This window comes from Polypterus senegalus, chromosome 8, assembly GCF_016835505.1.
Source record: "Polypterus senegalus isolate Bchr_013 chromosome 8, ASM1683550v1, whole genome shotgun sequence".
Taxonomy (NCBI): Eukaryota; Metazoa; Chordata; class Cladistia; order Polypteriformes; family Polypteridae; genus Polypterus; species Polypterus senegalus.
The window spans coordinates 168,891,436-168,913,728 of record NC_053161.1 but is presented as its reverse complement, the minus strand read 5'-3'; the positions used below and the strand labels follow the sequence as shown (position 1 = coordinate 168,913,728).

The following is a 22,293-nucleotide window of genomic DNA, read 5'->3' as shown; positions in this document are numbered from 1 at the left end:
CTGTGTTTTAGTGAAACGTGGCTAACGGCTTACCATCCCAGATGCTAACGTGGAGCTACCCGGGTTTAGCACAGTTAGAGCGGACAGAGACGCAAGTACCTGCGGAAGAAGAAAGGAGGAGGACTCGCTCTCTATGTCAATACAAAGTGGTGCAACTCAGGACATGTAAACGTTAAAATCTCCACTTGCTGCAGGGACATCAAACTGTTGGCCGTAAGTCTGCGCCCCTATTACTTGCCCAGAGAGTTTGGACACGTGATTGCTGTTATTGTTTACATCCCCCCTCAAGCGAACGCGGAGATGGCGAGTGACATCATCCATTCCGCAGTTGCTAAGTTACAAACGCAGCACCCTGAGGCACTTGTGCTAATCGCTGGAGACTTTAACCATGTAACGCTGGACAAAACATTACCTGCCTTCTCCCAGTATGTGGATTGTAACACCCGGGGAAACAGGACTATCGACCTACTGTATGCAAACGTTAAAGACGCATACAGCGCCACCCCGCTGCCTGGCTTGGGAAAGCAGATCATAACCTGGTTCTGCTTCAGCCTCAATACAAACCAAGAGTGAGGGCGCTACCTACAACTACACGCTCATTCAGGAAGTGGTCCCCTGAGGCAGAGCAGGCTCTGAGAGACTGCTTTGGAACTACAGACTGGGATATATTGCTGGGTCACATAGTGAGAACATTGAAGAGGCTGTTGAATGCACAACTGATTACATCAACTTCTGTATGGACATTGTAGTTCCAGTAAGAACAGTACGCTGCTATGCTAACAACAAGCCATGGATTACAAGTGACATCAAGGGCCTTTTGAACCAGAAGAAAAGGGCTTTTAAAGGTGGTGATCAGCATGAGCTCAAGCGTGCAGAAGGAACTCGAGTCCAGCTCAGGGCGAAAGAGCAGTACAGGAGAAAGCTGGAGCAGAAGTTGCAGAACAACAGCATGAAGGAAGTGTGGGATGGGATGAAGATTATCACTGGCTGCAGCTCAAGCGGGTGCCACCATCGAGACAGACGTGGAGAGAGCAAACCAAATGAACAACTTCTTTAATAGGTTTGATCACCCTAACCCACTCTCACCTCGGAGTACTGCATCCTCCAACCATCCTTCTGCTGATACCAGCATAGGTGAGACATCCCCACCCACAATTACAGCAGCCCATGTGAGCAGAGAGCTGAAAAGACTTCGTGCCAGCAAAGCAGCGGGTCCAGATGGTGTATCGCCACGACTGCTGAAGGCCTGTGCATTGGAACTGGGGAGTCCTCTACAGCGCATCTTCAACCTGAGCCTGGAACAGGGGAGAGTCCCAAGGCTTTGGAAAACATCTTGTATCACCCCAGTCCCAAAGGTATCACGTCCTAGTGAGCTGAATGACTTCCGGCCTGTTGCTCTGACGTCACATCTGATGAAGACCATGGAGCGGCTGCTGCTTCACCACCTGAGGCCACAGGTCCGCCACGGCCTCGACCCTCTGCAGTTTGCATACCAGGAGAAGGTGGGAGCGGAGGATGCCATCATCTATATGCTACACTGATCCCTCTCCCACCTGGACAGAGGCAGTGGTGCTGTAAGAACTGAAATGGCCAAATATTTTACACCTTTTGACAACCGCCAATGCTTCTTAAACATCTTAGATTGACAGGTGACAATTTCAGTAGTGGACATTTTGATGTTTATGAATGTTTAAACTCTCAAAAGCTGGATGTAAAGTTATCGATGAAACCGGTTGTATACTTACAATGTATGACAGATGCCAAATGTCTCTTCAACACAAGTCCTACAAATACTGTCGTAATTGAAACAAACCATGAAACTCAAACCGATTATGACTGCAGCAATCCAAGCTGTGATATTTGAAACAAGATTACTGTTCACATGGCCAACTGTACGTTGCATGCTTGTGACGATGTGGGTTCTGGCTCCACACTCCCATTGCTGTTCGGGAGCCCTTCAACCCAACACCGTCGGTAATGTTACCGATGAGCTAGTCAGTGAAGGCAATAAACATCTAAGCAAGGGGATGGTTGAAAGTGAAACAGTGCTTTTATTTAAAATCCAACAAAACAGTGTTCAATAAATAAAGTAAAGTGCAGTGCTCACAAATGTCTTCATTAAATAAACAATCCATAAAATGAAAACGTGGAGGTTAAAACAATAAGAAAAACAATCCTTTTAAAACGAGGTTAAAACGATCAGGTCTTAAAAACAAACAATTGACAAACCCGGAGCCTTCATTTGAAACTAGCGTCCCCCTTGCTTCACCCATCAGGGCCCGGCAACAGGGGAGACGCTCACTCTGCAGCTGACCTTCTTCCTACTACTACTACTACTGCTGTCAGTTGCCTCACCGATCCTTGGCTCCGGTCGGCTCCTCCGGACAGCGACTTGGGAATCCCTTAACGGCCAAGGCTCTCACGTTAGGGACACCGCGTCCCAAGTCCCGACTCCCGCTAACTCCCGCGGAGAGTCCTGCACCTTCCCAGTCACTCCCGCCCTACAAAACAATCTTCTGCGGGGGCGACCACAACCACTTCTCCCGGGTGTTGGCCAAACACCCAGGCGGCCTTCAGCTGCCTGCGAGCGTTCGCTCGCCTGCTTCCTCCTGCACCGAATTGCTTGCGTTCTCTCTCCTTCCTGCTTCCAACCTCCCTTTCCTTCTCTCTTTCTTTTCTTCCCCCCTTTTTCTTTCATTTCTCCTTCCACCCCCTCCCGACCGACTCGCGCTTCTTTTTAAATGGAGAAGGACCATGACAGCTGTAACGTATTAGCCACGGGAGCAATCACGGATGTGGGCAGTTCCTCACCTGTGCACTCGGTGAGAAACGCCCACACCCCAAGCGTCCCGCGGCTCGCCATGGCCCAACGCCCTCTCGCTATGCCCGCTGCGAGAGCGGAGATTATATATTTAAAAATGAATGGTCTTTGCTCAGTGAGCTGTGGACCCGCTATACTACAATGCTCAAGAGTAAACTCAGCGCACAGCTTGGTCATATTACAACCGAAGGGCCGAACTCACAATGTGGTATACAAAGAGATCCTTAACAAATAATTATTGGTATATTTTCCCTCAGTTTAAAAAGGTTTAATTTTCTTCTTAATAAAAATTTTAAGGCAGTACTTCACCACTGCGAAGCGCGGGTATTTTGCTAGTATATAATAAAAAGGAGAATATAAAAATAAATACAAAGAGAAACAGAAGTGTAGGGGAGAATAATAATATAATAGTAAATAAATATCCACCCATTTACTAAATCTACGGGGCTTTGCTTGGCAGCTGGAGCCAATTCCAGCAGTATTCGAGCACATAGCAGGAATAAACATACACACAAACTCATGCACACATTTACACACAAGCCACATTAACAACTCAAATTTACCAAACCCGAATATTTTTAGACTATAGAGAAAACAAATCCATCCATATGTGATCCATATATTTGTTTAGAGAGAGATAGACAGTGTGACCACAAGGGTGCACCACTAAGCCCCAAATCCCAGGCACAATCAGACCTGGCACAGTTCCAAGTTCAAACAACAATTCTTCTTATTAATAACACATCACCTTTTCCAATAGGAACAACCACAAAACACGAATACAAGTAGTACTCAGTTCTTTTCCATCTCCTTTTTCTCCTCCAGGTTAGTTTCACCTGCCTCCTCCCAACTCTGACTCCCTGATCGAGGAAAGGCAGTTTCTTTAATGTTGGACCTGGGAGTATTTCTGCTGCAATAGCATTAAACAGTGGAAACACTTCTGGGTCATGGGGAAGTGATCCAATACAAAGAGGTTATCTGCTGGCAGTGTCCTCTGGTGGCACCTAGGGATAACAGCAAGGCTGCTCTTCAGAATGACAGATCCTAAGGAATTATGCTGGTGTTCAATCTGGGACCCTGACAGAGAAGCACTGCCACCTATGGTACTGAGGTATAAATTATCTTTGGTAGATGAATTCCCCCAATCTATCCCTTAGTCTTTATCCCTGACTGGGATTAGAATTAGACATCATCCCAGATGGGATATAAGTCCATCCATGCTGTGCTTCCATTGTGGTCTCCTGGCCAGGTAAGATTTTGCTATTCATCTTAGTCAAGATATCTGTGCATTCATTATAGCATCTACAATTAGGGTACAATTAGATAAATGGCTAGATAGACAGATATAGAAGACACTATTAGATAGATAGATAGATAGATAGATAGATAGATAGATAGATAGATAGATAGATAGATAGATAGATAGACAGATATAGAAGACACTATTAGATAGTGCCATGTAAATAGCCATGTAAAGAGAAGAGAATCGATCCATTGTGTTGCTCAGCACTGATGCGACACTATAAAGGTGACGTTAAAGAATTGTGGCAGACGACCAGGGATCCTACCCCACCAGGATGCCTGGAGCAGGGAAGGACCAGTAGAGGGGCAATATATTTTCCTGGGCGCAAGAGGGCAGCCCCCTTGGATTCCTTCAGGGCCACGGATATGGAGCTGGGAAGCTCAACCCTGTGGGAGTCCGTGGTCTCCACCAGAAGGCGCCTGGATGATTCCAGAGCCCTGGAGGACAGCACTTCCACCACATCAGGAAGTGGTGCTGGAAGGGGAACCAAAGGCACCTGGAATGCTTCTGGGTGCAATATAAAAGAGGCCCAGAGTCGGGTGGAAGAGGACGGAGCTTGCGACGGGCGAAGTAGAGGTGGAAGAAAAAAAGAAAGAAAGAAAGAAAATAAGTCAAGAGTGGTTTGAATACCTACAGAAACTGTAAGAGATTACAGTAGACCCCCACGAAGTCGCGGTTCAGAGTTTGCGGCCTCAGCCGTTTGTGGATTTTTCCTTAGAATCTAACTAATAATTGTTAGTGGAAACTGCAAATATCTTCTGCAATTTTTTATGGCTTTTTTCATGGCAATACTGTACTGTAGAGAGAACACAAAGCAGCAGAGAAAAATGCGTCTTGGGATGGTGAAAGTAGCCAATCCGAGAGCGTTATTCATTTCTCCTTGCTGCTGATTGGTTGCTGCCCTGTGATGCATCTCTGGCAGGTGCAGCCCAGCATTCTCGTATCACAACAGTAGCTATCTTGAGTGTTTCGCCAAGTGTTCTCGTGTTTTTCGTTTTGTTCTTCTTACAGCCCTAAGATGCCGCCCAAATGCCATCCAACTTCTAAGGCTTCTGGCAATGAACCTAAGCACCATTAGAAGTTTAAGACATTCCAGGAAAAGCTTGAACTACTGGATTTGCTCCTGTGAACTAAAAAGTTATGCCACAGTAGCCACCTGAACAGCTATAAATCCTCTGCTTTTCTGTGCTGTCATTATCTTCATTACATACCTTTATAGTACTGCACAGCTAATTCATCATCATCATCCTCTTCAATCATTATCATTCATTATTGGTGAGTACCCGTACATTTTACTGTATTTTTACTAAATTAAATTAAACTAAATGATTACATATTTACCCTGCTTATACCAAAGAAAACGACAGTGCATACCAAAGAAAACACACTTGCATGAATTACAGTACATATAGGGGTAACATCAGTATTTTACATTCTAGCACTGCGGGAGACATAGCAGTTCCTTTACATTCTTTTTTTTAGGGTAATGTATTAAACTAAGTTTGAAATGAAATTAAAGTGTTTTGGGGGCATATTTAGGGTTTAAACTATAAAAATAGCCATTTATAGGCATTTTTTGACCATATCCAAAATTTGCAGTTTTTCACAATTCACGGGTGCTCTAGGAATGTAACCCCCACGAATTTCAGGGGTTGTCTGTAAACAATGCAGGACAAAAGGCCAAAACCAGTAAAACTAGAATGGGTAAAGTCCATTCATCAAAACACAAAATCATTAGAACCATGCTAAGTAATAATAAGAAGACACCATAATTGAAATGAAATTGAGCAAGAAACTCACAAATACGGACAAACGCACTTGGTAAAGCATTGTCACCCACAACTGTAATGTCTGCAGAAGCAAACAATTTTCAAATAATGATACACAAACAACAGGAAGAGATGTTTTGGAAGAGGATTAAAGTGAATGAGTAAACTGCAGCTATATGAACATTATAGTTAGCTCTGTACTTTATCTGATAGCAAAGGTCTGTAAATCAAGGCTGAGTTGACAAGTCTGTAGAGAGTCTATAGACACCATGGCATGTAAAACGATATTCATTTTATTTGTATCACCACAAGCCAAACTCTGGCTGACTCTGATGGACCCTTAAGCACACACTGAATCTTTAACTGGAAAGGACCTTGGCCCTAACACTAGAAGTTACACCTTCCTTTGAAAAGAGGAGCATGCATCTGTTCTGCCTCTTTGGAACTGAAAACCACACACTTGCTAGGGAACAAAAAGCTGATAAACATTCTTTGGCCTGGATGCTCCTCGCTGTACATTCTTGGAGTCAGAATCCCAGGACAATGTCTAAGCCAAGCTCGGTGCCACTCCATCAAGAAGAGAAATACAGCACATAAACTCTTGAGTCAGAAGGAATTCTGCTTTCCCCTATGACGTTGTACAGGATGCAGCAAGGAGCCTAGTAGCTGAGGATGGCAACCCCACATCATGGACAAAGGACCACGGAGCAAAGACAAAGAGTACCATTAAACCCAAACAGAATTCATTGTTAAATGGAGTAATCATGGAGTTCTGAAAGAAGGGCCAATACCTGAGTTTGGCATCGATCAAGAATAATAGTAAAGATTTGTGTTAGTATACCTTGCACGTGGATCCCCAAATGGAGTTTTTAAAAATCTTTAAAACCTACTCTGTCATCCTAAATTTCATTACAATCATCCTGTACCACTGGTAAACAGCCTTGAAGTTTAGCAAAGCCTGGGTCACAATCACAAATGTAAAAATAAGAAGAGGAATATTCAGATTAGACTTGTTTTCACCATTCTTGTTATGTATAGCATTAATTCCACTAACCACTCCTTAACCTCAGCCATGGGTTCAACATCAGCTCTGAGCTCTCAAAGAGTTATATGTTATTTGTTAATGAAGCTTTACGGTTATATCAGCAGGCGACAAGAAGAACAACTGCGCACACACACACACTTACTTACCTAGCACACTGGTGTACTCGGTGAAGTCCTCTCCTGTATCTCCCTCACTGTAGCTGCAGCAGCTGGGGTCCATGGCATCTGCTGCCTCCGTTCTATATGCGGTACCACAATCGCCTTCCCCAGCTCGTCAAGGAACATGCGCCTCTTGTACAGCTTTGACACGTTCCACTCAGGAAAGATCTCCATTCAAATGACAAATTCATTGTAGGCCGATACATTAATCATATTGTAAAAGATGACCATCGGCCAGCGTGCAGTCATGCGATTGGTGCTGTAGGATCCCATGACTTTGTCCAAGTTGTCCACCCCTCCTTTGGTGGCTTTATGGTCTAGGATTATAGTTGGTTTCTGGTCCTCTCGTGTGCTGATTTCGGCATTTTTGTGCAAAGTGTGCATGAGCACAACATTTTTCCCCTCTTTGGGGCAGTTAGGCACTAGGGCTGTGGTGTCTGTGAAGGCAAACATGGAAGACTGTTTGGCCCTGTTCTTGGTTACCAGCAGCTCAGCAGGGAGTTCAGCCCTGTTCTTTCAGACAATTCTGAACATTCTGATCTTTCTCTTCAGAAGCTCCTGACCCAACTTGTAGCTTGCGAAAACATTGTCACAGGTTATGTTGTGCCCTCTGAGACCTTGTGTCACATCAAACATGACCCTCGTACCCTGATTCTTCTCCGGGGCTCTTCCTACCGGCTTTCCAATGTAAACTTGCATGTTCATTGCATAGCTGGTGTTTGCATCACATGCTGCCCAGATTTTTATGTCGTATTTAGCTGGTTTGCAAGGCATATATTGCCTAAATGGGTAACGACCTCTGAATGCCACTAGCCTTTCATCCACTGTGAAATTAGGGTCTGGATTATAGAGTAGTGGAAGTTGCTCTACCCACTTGTCCCACACTGTCCTAATAGCTGCCAGCTTGTCTCCCTCCCATCTGACAGCTCTTGTCTCTCGATTATCAAATCAAATTACTAAGGAGAAAATATGAAAAGTTTCCAGAGACATTGTGACATGAAATATAGCCCTGTCTGTCTCTACGTCCCACAGACTGGCTGTTGATTCATCCTTTGATTTATAGACACCAGGCAGGATGAGGACCCCCAAATATGCACATAAATGCATTTTAATAATAATAATAATACATAATAACAACAACAATAATAATAATAATAATGCATTTTATTTATACAAGGTGCCTTTCTAAGCACTCAAGGACACTGAACAAACAATAAATAAAAAGCACATTATAAACAAAACTTAAAACAGAAAATACAGAAAATATAAAAGTTAAAAAAAATTTTAATTCATTATTGTGACGTTTGTGAGACTTACCAAGTACATTTTTAGGTTCATCTACTCCTACCCTTGAAGACTGAATGTCCTTTTCTAACACACAAAAACACACACGCATAGCAATCCTGTCCAGATAAAAGCCACTCCACAATATTCTGCATAAGATTCTTTATATAGGGATTCACTATCACCAGCAGTAACAAACAGCATCACACAGAAACTCTTTTGGTCATGTGCCACTTACCAACCAAAGAATGTCTTACTTTTAGCAAAGGTGTTCTAATTATTGAAGCCTTAATGACCTCTGTGCATAAGAAAGTAACAATCTTCGCCATGCTTGGTACCCACTTATTATTTCAATCATTCCTGATTAAAGCAAAGTATATACAATGTAAAAGCAACATGGCATTTCTTAATGTATAACAGAACCAAATAGAAGAAAGCATAATAGAAAATAAAATACATAGCAAAGTCTGGATACAAACAGTCTTAGAAAAGCTTACAGAAAATTAGGAGCTTGGCTTTTATTGCATACTTTTAATTAACTCCCGAAGATCCTGTTATTTTTACAGATGTACTCTTTATCAGCAGTTTATTAGTAGTTCATCTGTCCCGTGTGAGTTCTTCTGTTGTAATGAAGGGTGTGTCATTTTCTATGTCCAGAAGAATAATGTAGCGTCTCTTTAGTGTGAATTGTTCTGTGGATGCGAAGATTTGTTGCACTGATGAATCGTTTGTCACATTCAGGACAAACATATGGCTTCTCTACATTGTGAATTCTTTTGTGGTTCTCAAGATTGTTTAATTGGGTAAATCTTCTTCCACATTCTGAACAGCAATATGGCTTCTCTACGTTGTGAATTCTTTTGTGAGCCTTAAGGTTATTAAACCATTTAAATCTTCCATATTCTGAACAGCAATATGGCTTCTCTGCAGAATTACCTGTTGTGTGGATCGGAAGAGCACCCTTTTGTGAATATAGCTTTCCACAGTCACAACAACAACATGGAAAAAATTCTGTGTGAACTCTTCTGTGAATCTCAAGGTGGGTACTGGAGGCAAATACTTTTTTTCCACATTCTGAACAGCAATATGACTTCTCTTCTGTGTGAATTCGACTGTGGATTTGAAGGCTGCTAAGCCAGAAAAAACGTTTTCCACATTCTGAACAGCAATATGGCTTCACTAAAGTGTGAAATCTTGTATGGATCTGAAGTGTGCCCATTCCTGGGAATTGTTTGTCACATTCAGAACACTGATACACTTTTGGTTGTGTTTGAGTTAGATTACCACCCCTGGATTGAAATGTGCTTTTTAAACTTTTCATGGGTGGGACAGTGGCAGAGTTTGAAAAGTGCATTTGAGGTTTACTGGTGATTGGTTTCATAGTCAGCAGAGGATCCTCCTGTAAAGAGGCTGGTGTCACACTCTCTAATCCAGATGTCACTTTCGTCATATTTCCATTGTTCATTTTCTGCTGGGATCTGCATGGAAGTGACGTCTGAGCCAATAAGGATAAGAAGAAGCTTCCATTGTCTTGTAAATCTGCAAAATAATAACTATGGAAATAAAGGTGATCTTTTGGGAAGCATTAAAAGAGATCTTCCAGGATATGCACACTGTCAAAATTAACTGTTATTTTATAGATTCTGTTTTCATTACAATCATAAGTGCAAAATAAAATAATATTGAAAACATGGTGTCACAGAGGAGTAATAATTAAGATGGAAAGTAATTGTTTTAGTTGTTAGCCACCTTCCATTAACATATTTATCTAACTTGATGATGCATCTGTTATGTGAAAAACACAGACACGAAGAAGAACAAAGTCGAATGTGAAGAGTCTCCCATTGTGTGAATTTCACTTTGTGTGTTATAACATCTCATAGAATGGGAACCATTCATGCAGTCAAGGAGGAGAAAAAGGAAGATCCATAGGATCACAGACACAGCAGTTAGTGATACACTTGGTGGTGTTTCTGTATTAAGGGACACTCTGGTGCCAAACAAGCAGATAATGTGCAAAATTAGTAATAAATTAAGTGACCGAGACAAGCTTCTTATTAAAATAGTTAGAGCAAACCTCACCTCAGTCCAGATGCAGAAAGAACAGCTACATAGAACATATCTATCTATCTATCTATCTATCTATCTATCTATCTATCTATCTATCTATCTATCTATCTATCTATCTATCTATCTATCTATCTATCTATCTATCTATCTATCTATCTTAATTATTTGCTGTCCAGTAAACCCCTGGCCACACAGTGATTAGCACTGCTACTGGAGACTCTTGTGTTGAAGTTATGTGGGGTGTGCAGCCTTTGTGTTCTTTTCACATTTTTGTGACTACCCATTGTTCACCTCAAAAGCTTGATACTATGCTTGAGGTGTTTTCTCTCCATTGAGGCAGTTCATATCCAATAGATTTTCCTCACAGCAGGTGGTTGCATGGATTTTACTTTACTTGATGTTTAAGTGTATTGTTTTGTCAGAAAATGAGGATGTCAGATGGCATCATAATCTACTGATGTCAACTGACTGATACCAAGAACCAGCCTCCCATTGTTGGAGCGATTCTGTGTGATACAAATGAAGTGTGTGCTCACACATCTAGCCAGTCACAGACAGAAATGATCAGTGAGTTCAAATGAAGAAGAGAAATTTGCATGCACAAAGGAAAATTCTGCCATGGCCTCACCACAATTTACATGCAAAAAACACTCCTATTAACATTGCTTCATTTCATCATTTTGCTTTGAATGTTTAAATACATTACCAAAGACATGCAGGTGAGGTGCATTGGTGGTCCTAAATTGTCCCTAGTTTGTGCTTGGTGTGTGTGTGTATGTGTGCCATGCGGTGGGCTGGCACCCTGCCCAGGGTTTGTTTCCTGCCTTAAGCCCTATGTGGGCTGGGATTGGCTCCAGTAGACCCCTGTGACCCTGTAGTTGGGCTGTAGTGGGTTGGATAATGGATGGATGGATGTTTAAATACATTTAATGTGGAATTACCACTTTAATAAAGGAAAATATACAACAATAACAACAACATCTATTTCTATAGCACGTTTTAATACAAATGATGTAGCTCAAAGTGCTTTACAAGATGAAGAAAGTAAAAAGAAAAAATATAAAAATAACATTAGGCAGTACTAATTAACAAAGAATAAAGTAATCTCCGAGTTGGTGTAACTGTTGGTGTAACTGTGGTCAAAGGAAAGTTGAAACAGTAAACTAATTTGTTGTTGAAGGTGCACAGAATGTTTCTCCGATTTAAACAGATGAGTTTAGAGATTGGATGATTCTTTTCAATGGGAAAATTGTGAAATTTCAAACTTTCTATGGCACGATCTCTTCAAGAAATCTCAACAAAAACTGAACAAATTTCTTTAAAGAATGAGTGGGCTGATTTTCAAGAAAATTGTGGTACTCCATACCCTGCTACCCAGTTCTGATCACCAATTTGCTCTAACAAGGTTTTCTAATATCTGTGTTCTGTTCATCTGACTGCACTGTTGCTGAAAATTTAATGGGACCTAACGCTGGTCAATGTCAGCCATATTAGTGTCTAAGAGGCATAAAGGTGATGAATTCTGCTGCCATAAATAAGTTGTTCAATACAGAAATTGAAATTAATGGTGTAATGTGTTGGAATAAAATACACATACCAAATCAAACCTGCAGTTCTGAGCTCAGTGAAAAATGTAAGACCGTGCTCATTGAGTCAATCCCATCAGCCCAAACCACAGGTTAAATGTTGTATTTTATGACCTACCTTCTCCTGAAGGATTTGAACCTGATGCTTCATCAGTCCTCTTCCCATCAGATTCTGGCTTCACATGGACAGAATGATGCTGTAGGGAGCAGTATCCACTCTGAGTGAGACCTAATCCAGGATCCTTTTCCTCTGGAGAGAAACACTGAAAGTCATACTCGCCCCTGAGGTCTTCTACCTTCACACTGTTTTCAGTTTTGATTTTCTGTGCATCACTGAAGTAATACATTACTGCAGGGTCTACTGTAAGGTCCATCGGTCCACTATCACAATCCTCCTCCTTCTTCATACAGACACTCTCCTGTTCAAGATGTCCAGACCTCCATATACAGTGCTCTTCATCAACTTCTATGCCATTCATCAAAAGGAGGCCCCAGTGCAGAGTGGGATTGGTCTCCTGCCAGCCATTACACACTTCTTCTGAAATGACCTCTTCACATTTGTAATTCACATATTGAGGTCCCTGGTGAGCTATATTCTCCATATTAGACATCTGGAGGTAGTGACTTCCTGGCTATCTGTAAATAGAGAAGAAGAGAATTAAGAAGTTCAATAAAACCTTACTGACCACATTGGAAGAGAAAGGCTATTAGAAGGGGAAGGATCCTTTCTTGGATCTGAGTTGGCTGAAGTGAGGGCAGATGGTTTTACCTCTGATCCTAAGTCAGCAGGCTGATTTGGATCCTAGCAGGGTCAATATACAAGAAATGGATATCACATTTTATATATATAACACTGCTCAAAAGAATTAAAGGAACACTTTTTAATCAGAGTATAGCATAAAGTCAATGAAACTTATGGGATATTAATCTGGTCAGTTAAGTAGCAGAGGGGGTTGTTAATCAGTTTCAGCTGCTGTGGTGATAATGAAATTAACAACAGATGCACTAGAGGGGCAACAATGAGAGGACCCCCAAAAAAGGAATGGTTTAACAGGTGGAGGCCACTGACATTTTTCCCTCCTCATCTTTTCTGACTGTTTCTTCACTAGTTTTTCATTTGGCTACAGTCAGTGTCACTACTAGTAGCATGAGGCGATACCTGGACCCTACAGAGGTTGCACAGGTAGTCCAACTTCTCCAGAATGGCACATCAATACGTGTCATTGCCAGAAGGTTTGCTGTGTCTCCCTGCACAGTCTTAAGGGCATGGAGTAGATTCTAGGAGACAAGCAGTTACTCTAGGAGAGCTGGAGAGGGCCATAGAAGGTCCATAACCCATCAGCAGGACCAGTATCTGCTCCTTTGGGCAAGGAGGAACAGGATGAGCACTGCCAGAGCCCTACAAAATGACCTCCAGCAGGCCACTGGTGTGAATGTCTCTGATCAAACAACCAGAAAGACTTCATGAGGGTGGCCCAAGGGACTCATTTCCTCTAATGGGCCCTGAGCTCACTGCCCAGCAGCATGCAGCTCGATTGGCATTCGCCATAGAATACCAGAATTGGCAGATGCACCACTGGTGCCCTGTGCTTTTTACAGATGAGAGCAGGTTCACCCTGAGCACGTGACAGAAGTGAAAGGGTCTGGAGAAGCCATGCAGAACATTATGCTGCCTGTAACATCATTCAGCATGAGCAGTTTGGTGGTGGGTTAATGATTGTCTGGGGAGGCATATCCATGGAGGGTCACACAGACCGCTACAGGCTTGACAAAGGCACCTTGGCTGCCATTAGGTATCAGGATGAAATTCTTGGACCCTTTGTCAGACCCTATGCTGGTACAGTGGCTCCTGGTGCATGACAATTCATGTGGTGAGAGTATGCAGGCAGTTCCTGGAGGATGAAGGAATTGATACCATTGACTGGCCACCACACTTTCCTGACCTAAATCCAATAGAACACCTCTGGGACATTATGTTTTGGTCTATCCAATGCCACCAGGTTGCACCTCAGACTGTCCAGGAGCTCAGTGATGCCCTGGTCCAGATCTGGGAGGAGATCCCCCACAACACCATCTGTCATCTCATTAGAAGCATGCACCGATGTTGTCAGGCATGTATACAAGAACACACGGGCCATACAAAGTGCTGTGTACAATGGACTAGCCTGCCACATAATTTTTTCACTCTGATTTTTGGGGCGTCTTTGAATTCAGGGCTCTTTAGGTTGATCATTTTCATTTCCATCAAACGATGTGGCATCCTTTCGTTCCTAACACATTACCCAGTCTATATCAGTATAGATATCCAGGAGGATTTCTTTTTCCCATTGAGATCTGATGTGTTTTCAAAGTGTTCCTTTAATTTTTTTGAGCAGTTCATATATATATACTATATATATATATATATATATATATATATATATATATATATATATATATATATATATATATATATATATATATATATATATATATATATATATATATATATATATATATATATATGTGGGTCAAAGACTTGCACAAGAGAGAAGCAGGTGAGCTCAGGTCTCTGAAAAATAGTATTATTGTTGTCAAGATAGGAACATTCTCAATGTATTTATCCAAATGGCCACTGTCACTTCAGTACACACAAACACAGCAAGCAGCAGTAACTTTCAATTGCATCGGCCGCAGACAACAAATCCCTGCCTCCATTAACAGAGTTTTGGTGCACAGCGCAGTTGGGCATTGTCAGGATTTCAAAAATTTCACTCTATATATATGAAGGACACAAGTATCGTAGGGGTTTTGTCATGAGGTGGCATCCCCGAGGAGCTCCTAATGGAGCAGAGGAATGTGGTGTTAGGGGTCCTCAGCTCGCTCAGCACAGGCCGTTTTAATTTAAATAAATAATCAACGCTCGTGGCAGCTTAGCGAGGCGTTGTGGCCGTAGCAAGCAGCAGGCCGATCTGAGGTGTGGGGGTTTCTCACCTAGTGCACTGGTGAGGGACTGCCCACAACCGTGATTGTTCCTGTGGCTAATGTGCTGCAGCTGCTATGGCCCCTCTTTCAATATAAAGAAGCGCGATTCGGTTAAGAGGGGTGAGTAAAAAGAAAACTAAAAATTTTAGCTTTAGTAATTATGGCATGGAGCTCCTATGGAGTTTAGTTTTGTGTCACAATCAGACAGAATTGTACACTTAACAAGTCTGGATATAATACGAGTTTAATATTAGTGGAAGCTTACTACAAGACATGGTTTACTATCTTGCTTTGTTATCTATACTAATAAAAGGCAAAGCCCTCACTGACTGACTGACTGACTCACTCACTCACTCACTGACTCATCACTAATTTTCCAACTTCCCGTGTAGGTAGAAGGCTGAAATTTGGCAGGCTCATTCCTTACAGCTTCCCTACAAAAGTTGGACAGGTTTCATTTCGAAATTCTACGCGTAATGGTCATAACTGGAAGCTATTTTTCTCCATTTACTGTAATGGAGTTGAACTCAAAAGCCGTGGGGGCGGAGTTTCATGTGACATCATCACGCCTCACACGTAATCATGTGAACTGACTGTCAACGCAGTACATAGAAAACCAGGAACAGCTCCAAAAAGCGCTGAAGAAAACATGCATTATATAATTGAGAAGGCAGCGAAACAATAAGAAGCGAGCGACTGACATATACAACCATATTCATGAGTGCTGCTACTTCGGAAACAAAGCACGGTGTAAACCTACACTTTAAATTAAGTTCATAGACAGGCTGCCGCTGGAATTTGTAATTTAGTGCCTGCCCAAATAAGGCCATCCATCAGCGGCAATCCAATAGAAACACTGCCGCTAAATATTCACGGGTGAAGGACTGTGCTTATGCAGAGGAAGATGAGACATTCAGGGTGGTGTTTGGCACAAACTCAGCGAAACTGCGAGAGAAACTTTTAAGTGCTGGGTCTTAGCTAACATTAAATACAGCCGTGGACATCACACGAGATGGCACCAGCACAGCTGGGAACCTTTGATGCATGTACACCGAGTGGCTCACATGAACTGACGCAGTGCACAGATAAAAAGCAACAGCTCCAAAGAGTGCTGAACAAAAACCAAATTACACAATTGAGAAGGCAGCAAAAAAATATGAAGCGTCTGATACATACAAGCATATTCATAAGTGCAGTTACTGCGGAAGCAAAGCACACGGTGGAAAAAGTCAATGTCCCGCTAAAGGAAGACAAAAACCCGTGTAAAAAAAAACCCGTGCATGCAGTGTGTCACGTCTCAGATAAAGAGGAAGATGAGCTGTTTATTGATGCAGTAAGAAACGAATCGATGAATGAAACCTGTTATCTTTACAACGATTGACAAACACGGAATGTAACTTGAACACAACACATCCTACAAATACGAACCTGATTGAAAGAAATAATGATAATCAAATCCTTGATGACAGCAGCACTCAATAACACTCACAAAACAATTACTGTATATTGACAATCATGTTACGTTATTTTTAAAATGTTCCTTTTTCTTTTTCATAACTCCTTTAACACACTACTTCTCCGCTGCGAAACGTGGGTATATATATATATATATATATATATATATATATATATATATATATATATATATATATATACACCGATCTACATACTCTCAAATAGACAAACCACACGCCGTGGCGCAATTGTAGAGGCTTTGCCTCTAGCGCCGATATCCGAGGTTCGATTCCCGAGAGGGGATGCACTGAGTATGTACGCGCACTTCCCGATTCATTTTAGCCTCGCATCCCCTTGGTTTGAGACGTATGAAAAAATATGCGGTTAACGCAGAATCATGTTACGTTATTTTTAAAATGTTTCCTTTTTTTAGCACAAGCACAGCTGAGAAGCTTCGATGCATGTACTCCATAACGCGTTAAAAAAAATAACGTATTTAATCACACTTTCAATTCCAAGCAAAGGGGAACTTTTCTCAATGCATAATTTCCTGGTACATCGATTACATTGATGCACACATCAGAGCTACAAAAATGTTAGAGTCGGAATAAAGTGCGTTCCTACGACTGATTGGAGGAAAATTTCATTTCAAAAGACTACCCGACGGAAGTCTTGATAAAAGCGTGGTTTTGTGCACACTGAAAAGCAAGCAAAATTAGATGCATTACAGAAAGCGGACTTTGTGGCTCTTACTGGGGATCATTGGACTTCCGTGACCGTTAGTAATTCTAATTACATCTAATTACAAAATGTTCAATGAACACACTGTTTTAGCCTAATGTACAAAATAATTTTGAGTTTAAAGATTAAGCTGGTCAAATTACCTTTTATGTTTCTGCCTTATTTTTTTAAGAAGAAAAACTGCACTTTATGTTGAAATTTTGGTTATTATTATTTAAAGACAATACCATTCTGAAAATGTACTTAAAGTACTTAAACTACCACTTTATTTTTAAGTCTGCCCAATTTTAGCCAGGGATGATATTTTTGTTTCTGTTTTGAATTGAAATGCAGTTTAAAAGCATTTTTTTTTTTCAGAAATTAAAAGAGCTTGAGTTTACAATATTCATGTCCATGGCTTATTTGATTCTGTCGCCCACTAAAACCCTTTTAAATTAAAAACAAAAATTTGAGATTTGGGGCAAATTTTAATGTGTGATTACATACGAATAATCAAGATTAATTATTACACAGCCTCTAATTAATTAGATTAATTTTTTTAATCGAGTCCCACCCCTAATATATATATATATATATATATATATATATATATATATATATATATATATATATATATATATATATATATATGTAGATATATATATATATATATATATATATGTAGATTTGTATATATATGTGTATATACAGTATATATGTACAGTAGATATGTATATGTATATATATGTGTGTGTGTGTATATATATGTGCATATATGTATATATATATATGTCTATATTTGTATATGTGTGTATATATATATATATATATATGTGTATATATGTATCAATCAATCAATCAATCAATCAACATTTATTTATATAGCACATATTCATACAAAAAAATGTAGCTCAAAGTGCTTTACAAAATGAATAGAAAAATAGAAGACACAATAAAAGATAAACATAAGTCAACATTAATTAACATAGAATAAGAGTAAGGTCTGATGGCCAGGGTGGACAGAAAAACAAAAAAAAACTCCAAAGGCTGGAGAAAAAATAATATATTTATAAATAATAATATATATAATATGTATCTATGTGTGTGTGTATATATATATATATATATATATATATATATATATATATATATATATATATATATATATATATATGCCAGCAACACTCATGATAATGACAACACAATTACATTGACAATCACGTTACGTTATTTTCAAAATGTTTCCTTTTCTTTTTCATTACTTCTTTAACACACTACTTCTCCGCTGCGAAGCGCAGCTATTTTGCTAGTTATCTAATAAAAACAAGCATAATCAAAACCAGACAGAAAATATATGAATAATTGTTTATCAATTTAAACTTTTTAAAATATTTTCTGTCATTTGTGCTGACTGTTGGCACTTTACATCTTTAGGGGAATTTTATGGTTTGAGGATTTTTTACTCTAAATGTCTGCCCAACATATCCTCCTCCAAGACAATGTGCTTACAATTAATGCCTTCATTCAAAAATCTCTCATACTGGGCTTTGTTATTTCCTACCAGCCATATTGATCTCTAATTCCATCTCAGGAACACACAATTTCTAGGCAGAATTTTGCCACCTGAAGGCCTGAAAAGATGTCAAAAATCAGAAAATAAATTCTGTGTTCTGATAGGTGTGATCATGAAAATCATGAGGGATTAGGAAGAACAGGCTGTTAGGATTGAATCAGTGCGCTGACCCCACCTAGCTGTATTGAGGGAAACAAAAGAAAAACAAGCATGTAGTGTCAAGGTTAGGGGTAGTGAGACTTGAAAAGCTCATGTATAAGAACAGTAAACCTTTAATGAGCAGAGTAAGAGCAGGTAATAAAAGTATAGACAGCCACAAAATGACAGAAACAGTACCTCAGATGAGGAGAAATTATATACATGTTTTCTACCTACTCCAAAGTAGGATCACAGGAAACCTGAGGCTTGTACCATCAGCTTTGGATGCAGCGCAGGAGGAATCCCTGAACAGGGTGCCAACCTATTGCAGCAATACTATATATATGCAATATGTATGAAATGATGGATGTTAAAAACAAAAAGAGCACGATATTTCAACTCTGTTTTTTGAGAGAGAGAGAGAGAGAGAAAGATTGAAAAGATGTGAGACAAATATTTTAAAACATAATTCTGCCATCAGATCATTTTCACAATATCAGATATTTTGAACTTTGAATGTAAAACAAAAAAAAAAAAAACATTACAAAAATACATTGGTAGGTTTAGTTTTTCACCAGTTGGCAAACTCTCCTCACCTACCTATCTGTAGTTCAGTAGAGGCATTGCCAACTCAGGAATTTTACAAGGTTTGTATCGCTTCGTTGTTAATTTACCTTTTTAAAACAAAGTGACTGGTCAGCAACATTATGCTGGTCTTGTATGTTGACCTTGTCAGTCTCTTGATCAGTGGCATTTTATTTTCAAAAAGGATTTCTCCTGTGAAACTTGGCAGGTGAATCATTGTCAACAAAACACAAACACCTGAGAAATAAACTGAAATGTTACTCACTCATGATTTTTCTGTCCATACAATAAAGGTTTTGTTGAACAGAACATTCTGAATTCACACATTTCAATTGCATCTTGAAATACAAGAAGCACAAATAAATGAGGCAGTTCATCATAATTGACATCAGACTCATATGTAGCCTGGAATTTGTCTTAGTGTGCTACTGTATTAGTTACTGTGTGCATACTGAATCTTGGGCTCAGTCAGAATTTCAGCTAACCTGCCATTATTTATGAACAGATTGAAGTTCTGTAAGGGATTTTCTGTATCTAATACTATTCTCTTGAGCCCCGGAGTTCCAATTAATGGCAGCTTTTAAAGCTGATGAGCACATTTAACACAAAATCATCACCTTGGTATGCTTCAGTAACACTGAGACCAGACTTTATCATGCTGTCACTATCAGCTCCTGAAGAATTGTCACTGTTATCACACAGTAAATCACTTTCTTCTTCACACGCTTTACACACTCGTATTCAGCTTGCTCTGTCACTGCACATGATGGATGTGTCAACACCCTCCCTTCATCACCAGCTGCCGTTCACTGGATGAATTGATATGGGCGGATCCTGGTGGATGACTTTCTGTTTCGGTTGTAAAAGTTACAAGGGCTAAAAACTAGCAGCAGGAACATTTATTCAAAAAACAAATATTTAATTCTTATTAATATATTTTGATTAATTTGCAGCCGAAGTTAGCCCTTGCGTAAGTCTGGTTGTGGCAAAAGAAAACAATATTTTTAGTAAATCATTATTTTATTTCAGTCAGTCTTTTCAGCTACTTTAATAGTTTCATTTTAGCTTTTCATTTTGGTTTTGTTAATTATTTTATTTCAGTTTTTGAAAACGTTTTTTCATTAATAGTTTCCATTTTGATTTTAGTTTTCTTTAATTATAATAACCTTGGTATCAACCTAATCAGCATCCAACGGAATGCTTCTGCTGTCCCTAGCAACATCCGGTTGCTCCCGCCTTATCACTCGTAATGGATGCTACATAAGTAAACATCAGGGATTCCCTCAACCCCCATCAGAATGAGGAACTTGGGAGTGTTATATCCACCTTCCCTTGGATTGCAGATACAAAGCCAGACTGCACTGACTTGATCACCCACGAGATTGTGACCGAATCGGGGGTGGTGATTTGTGAATGACTCTACTGCAACCTGGAAGCAATGAAGGCAGAGGTAGAACTAAAAATACAGAGAATGCTGGACCTTGAATTTATTCAACACAGTTAGAGTCCATAGTCTAGTCCCATTGTATTAGTCCCTGAACTGGACAGTAGTTGGCACTTTCTAATGAGTTCTGCTGGCTTAACCAGGTCTCTTGGTTCAATGTATATCCCATGCTGAGCATCTATCCACCTTCAACATAACAAAAGACTATTGGCAAATTCCTGTGACAGATGTGGCAAAAGAGAACAGTTCTCAGCACCTCTAGTGGCCACTGGTAGTACCTTGTTCTACCCTTTGGGCTACACATAGCCCTCACGACCTCCCATGTCTGATAGACAGAATGCTCCAGCCCCATAACACCTATAATACTGCCTATCTGGATGATGTTGTCATCTATTCCAGGAACCTGTGAAGAACATCTAACTCCATGTTTCAAATGTCCTCCGTGCCATCCATAATGCTGGCCTCTGGATTTACCCTCACAAGTGCCATTTCGGGTTGACTGAGACTAAATACCTCGGCTACGTGGTGGGCTGGGGGCATGTCAGACCACTGTGGACTTTTTTTTTACCGCTAAATTACCACCATATGTGACTGACCCTGGATGTGAACCAAAAGGCAGGCACAAGCTTTTTTCGCACTTGTGGGATATTACAGACAGTTTGTTCCCTGATTCTTGAAAAGGTCTGCACCTCTCACAGCATTGACAAAGAAGACACGAAATATGGTAACATGGAATCCCTTGGCAGAAATCACATTTTGTGAGTTTAAACAACTCTAACTCCAGTATGAATTACCCTTGACTTTTCTATTCCATTTTTCCTCCAAATCAACACCTGAAACACCAGCTTTGGCGGCGTGTTAAGTCAGGTTATTGACGGGGTCAAACCTCTCATCCTATATTTGAGCCAGAAACTACTGGAGTGGGAGACAAGATATGTAGAAATCGAGCAGAAGGCACTCGCCATCAAATGGGCTGTCAACCAGTAATATTACCTCCCAGGCAGAATTTACTTTACGGGAGACAAGCCTGTGTCACATGCTGGTTACTGCCTTACAAACTCATGAGACTCCACCAAAAGGGTACCTCCCATGACAACGTTCCAGCAATATCCTGGGTCCACGACCTCACGGCCAGATCTGCTTGTTCCATTAGGGGCAAACTAAAGCAGGAGTCGTGTCATGCGTGTAATCATAGGCTTGGATAAGATACTTGTTAATCTGCTGCAGTGGGAGGGGGCGCTATTGTTGACCTTTTTTTCTCTTTCTCTTCTAGCAGCTCTAAGGAGCTGTGTATTGAGGGCACTTAACCCTGTCCCTTCCATAGTCCATCGTGATAATAAGACTGGCTGCCCAGGAAGAAGTTGGCATTCAATCCAAG

At 40.5% G+C, this 22,293-nt stretch overlaps 1 protein-coding gene across 1 annotated transcript in view; it reads right to left on the bottom strand.

Moving 5' to 3' along the window:
* Nucleotides 1-8,431: 8,431 nt before the first annotated feature.
* The window catches only part of LOC120534486 (zinc finger protein 260-like), a 30,839-nt gene continuing 16,977 nt past the window's right edge, over nucleotides 8,432-22,293 (bottom strand). The window contains exons 2-3 of the mRNA XM_039762085.1: nucleotides 12,155-12,672; nucleotides 8,432-9,919 (exon numbers count right to left, since the gene is read on the bottom strand). Of these exons, the coding sequence (XP_039618019.1) occupies nucleotides 9,021-9,919; nucleotides 12,155-12,647 (1,392 nt within the window). The 5' untranslated portion in view covers nucleotides 12,648-12,672 and the 3' untranslated portion in view covers nucleotides 8,432-9,020. The remainder of the gene's footprint in view (nucleotides 9,920-12,154; nucleotides 12,673-22,293) is intronic.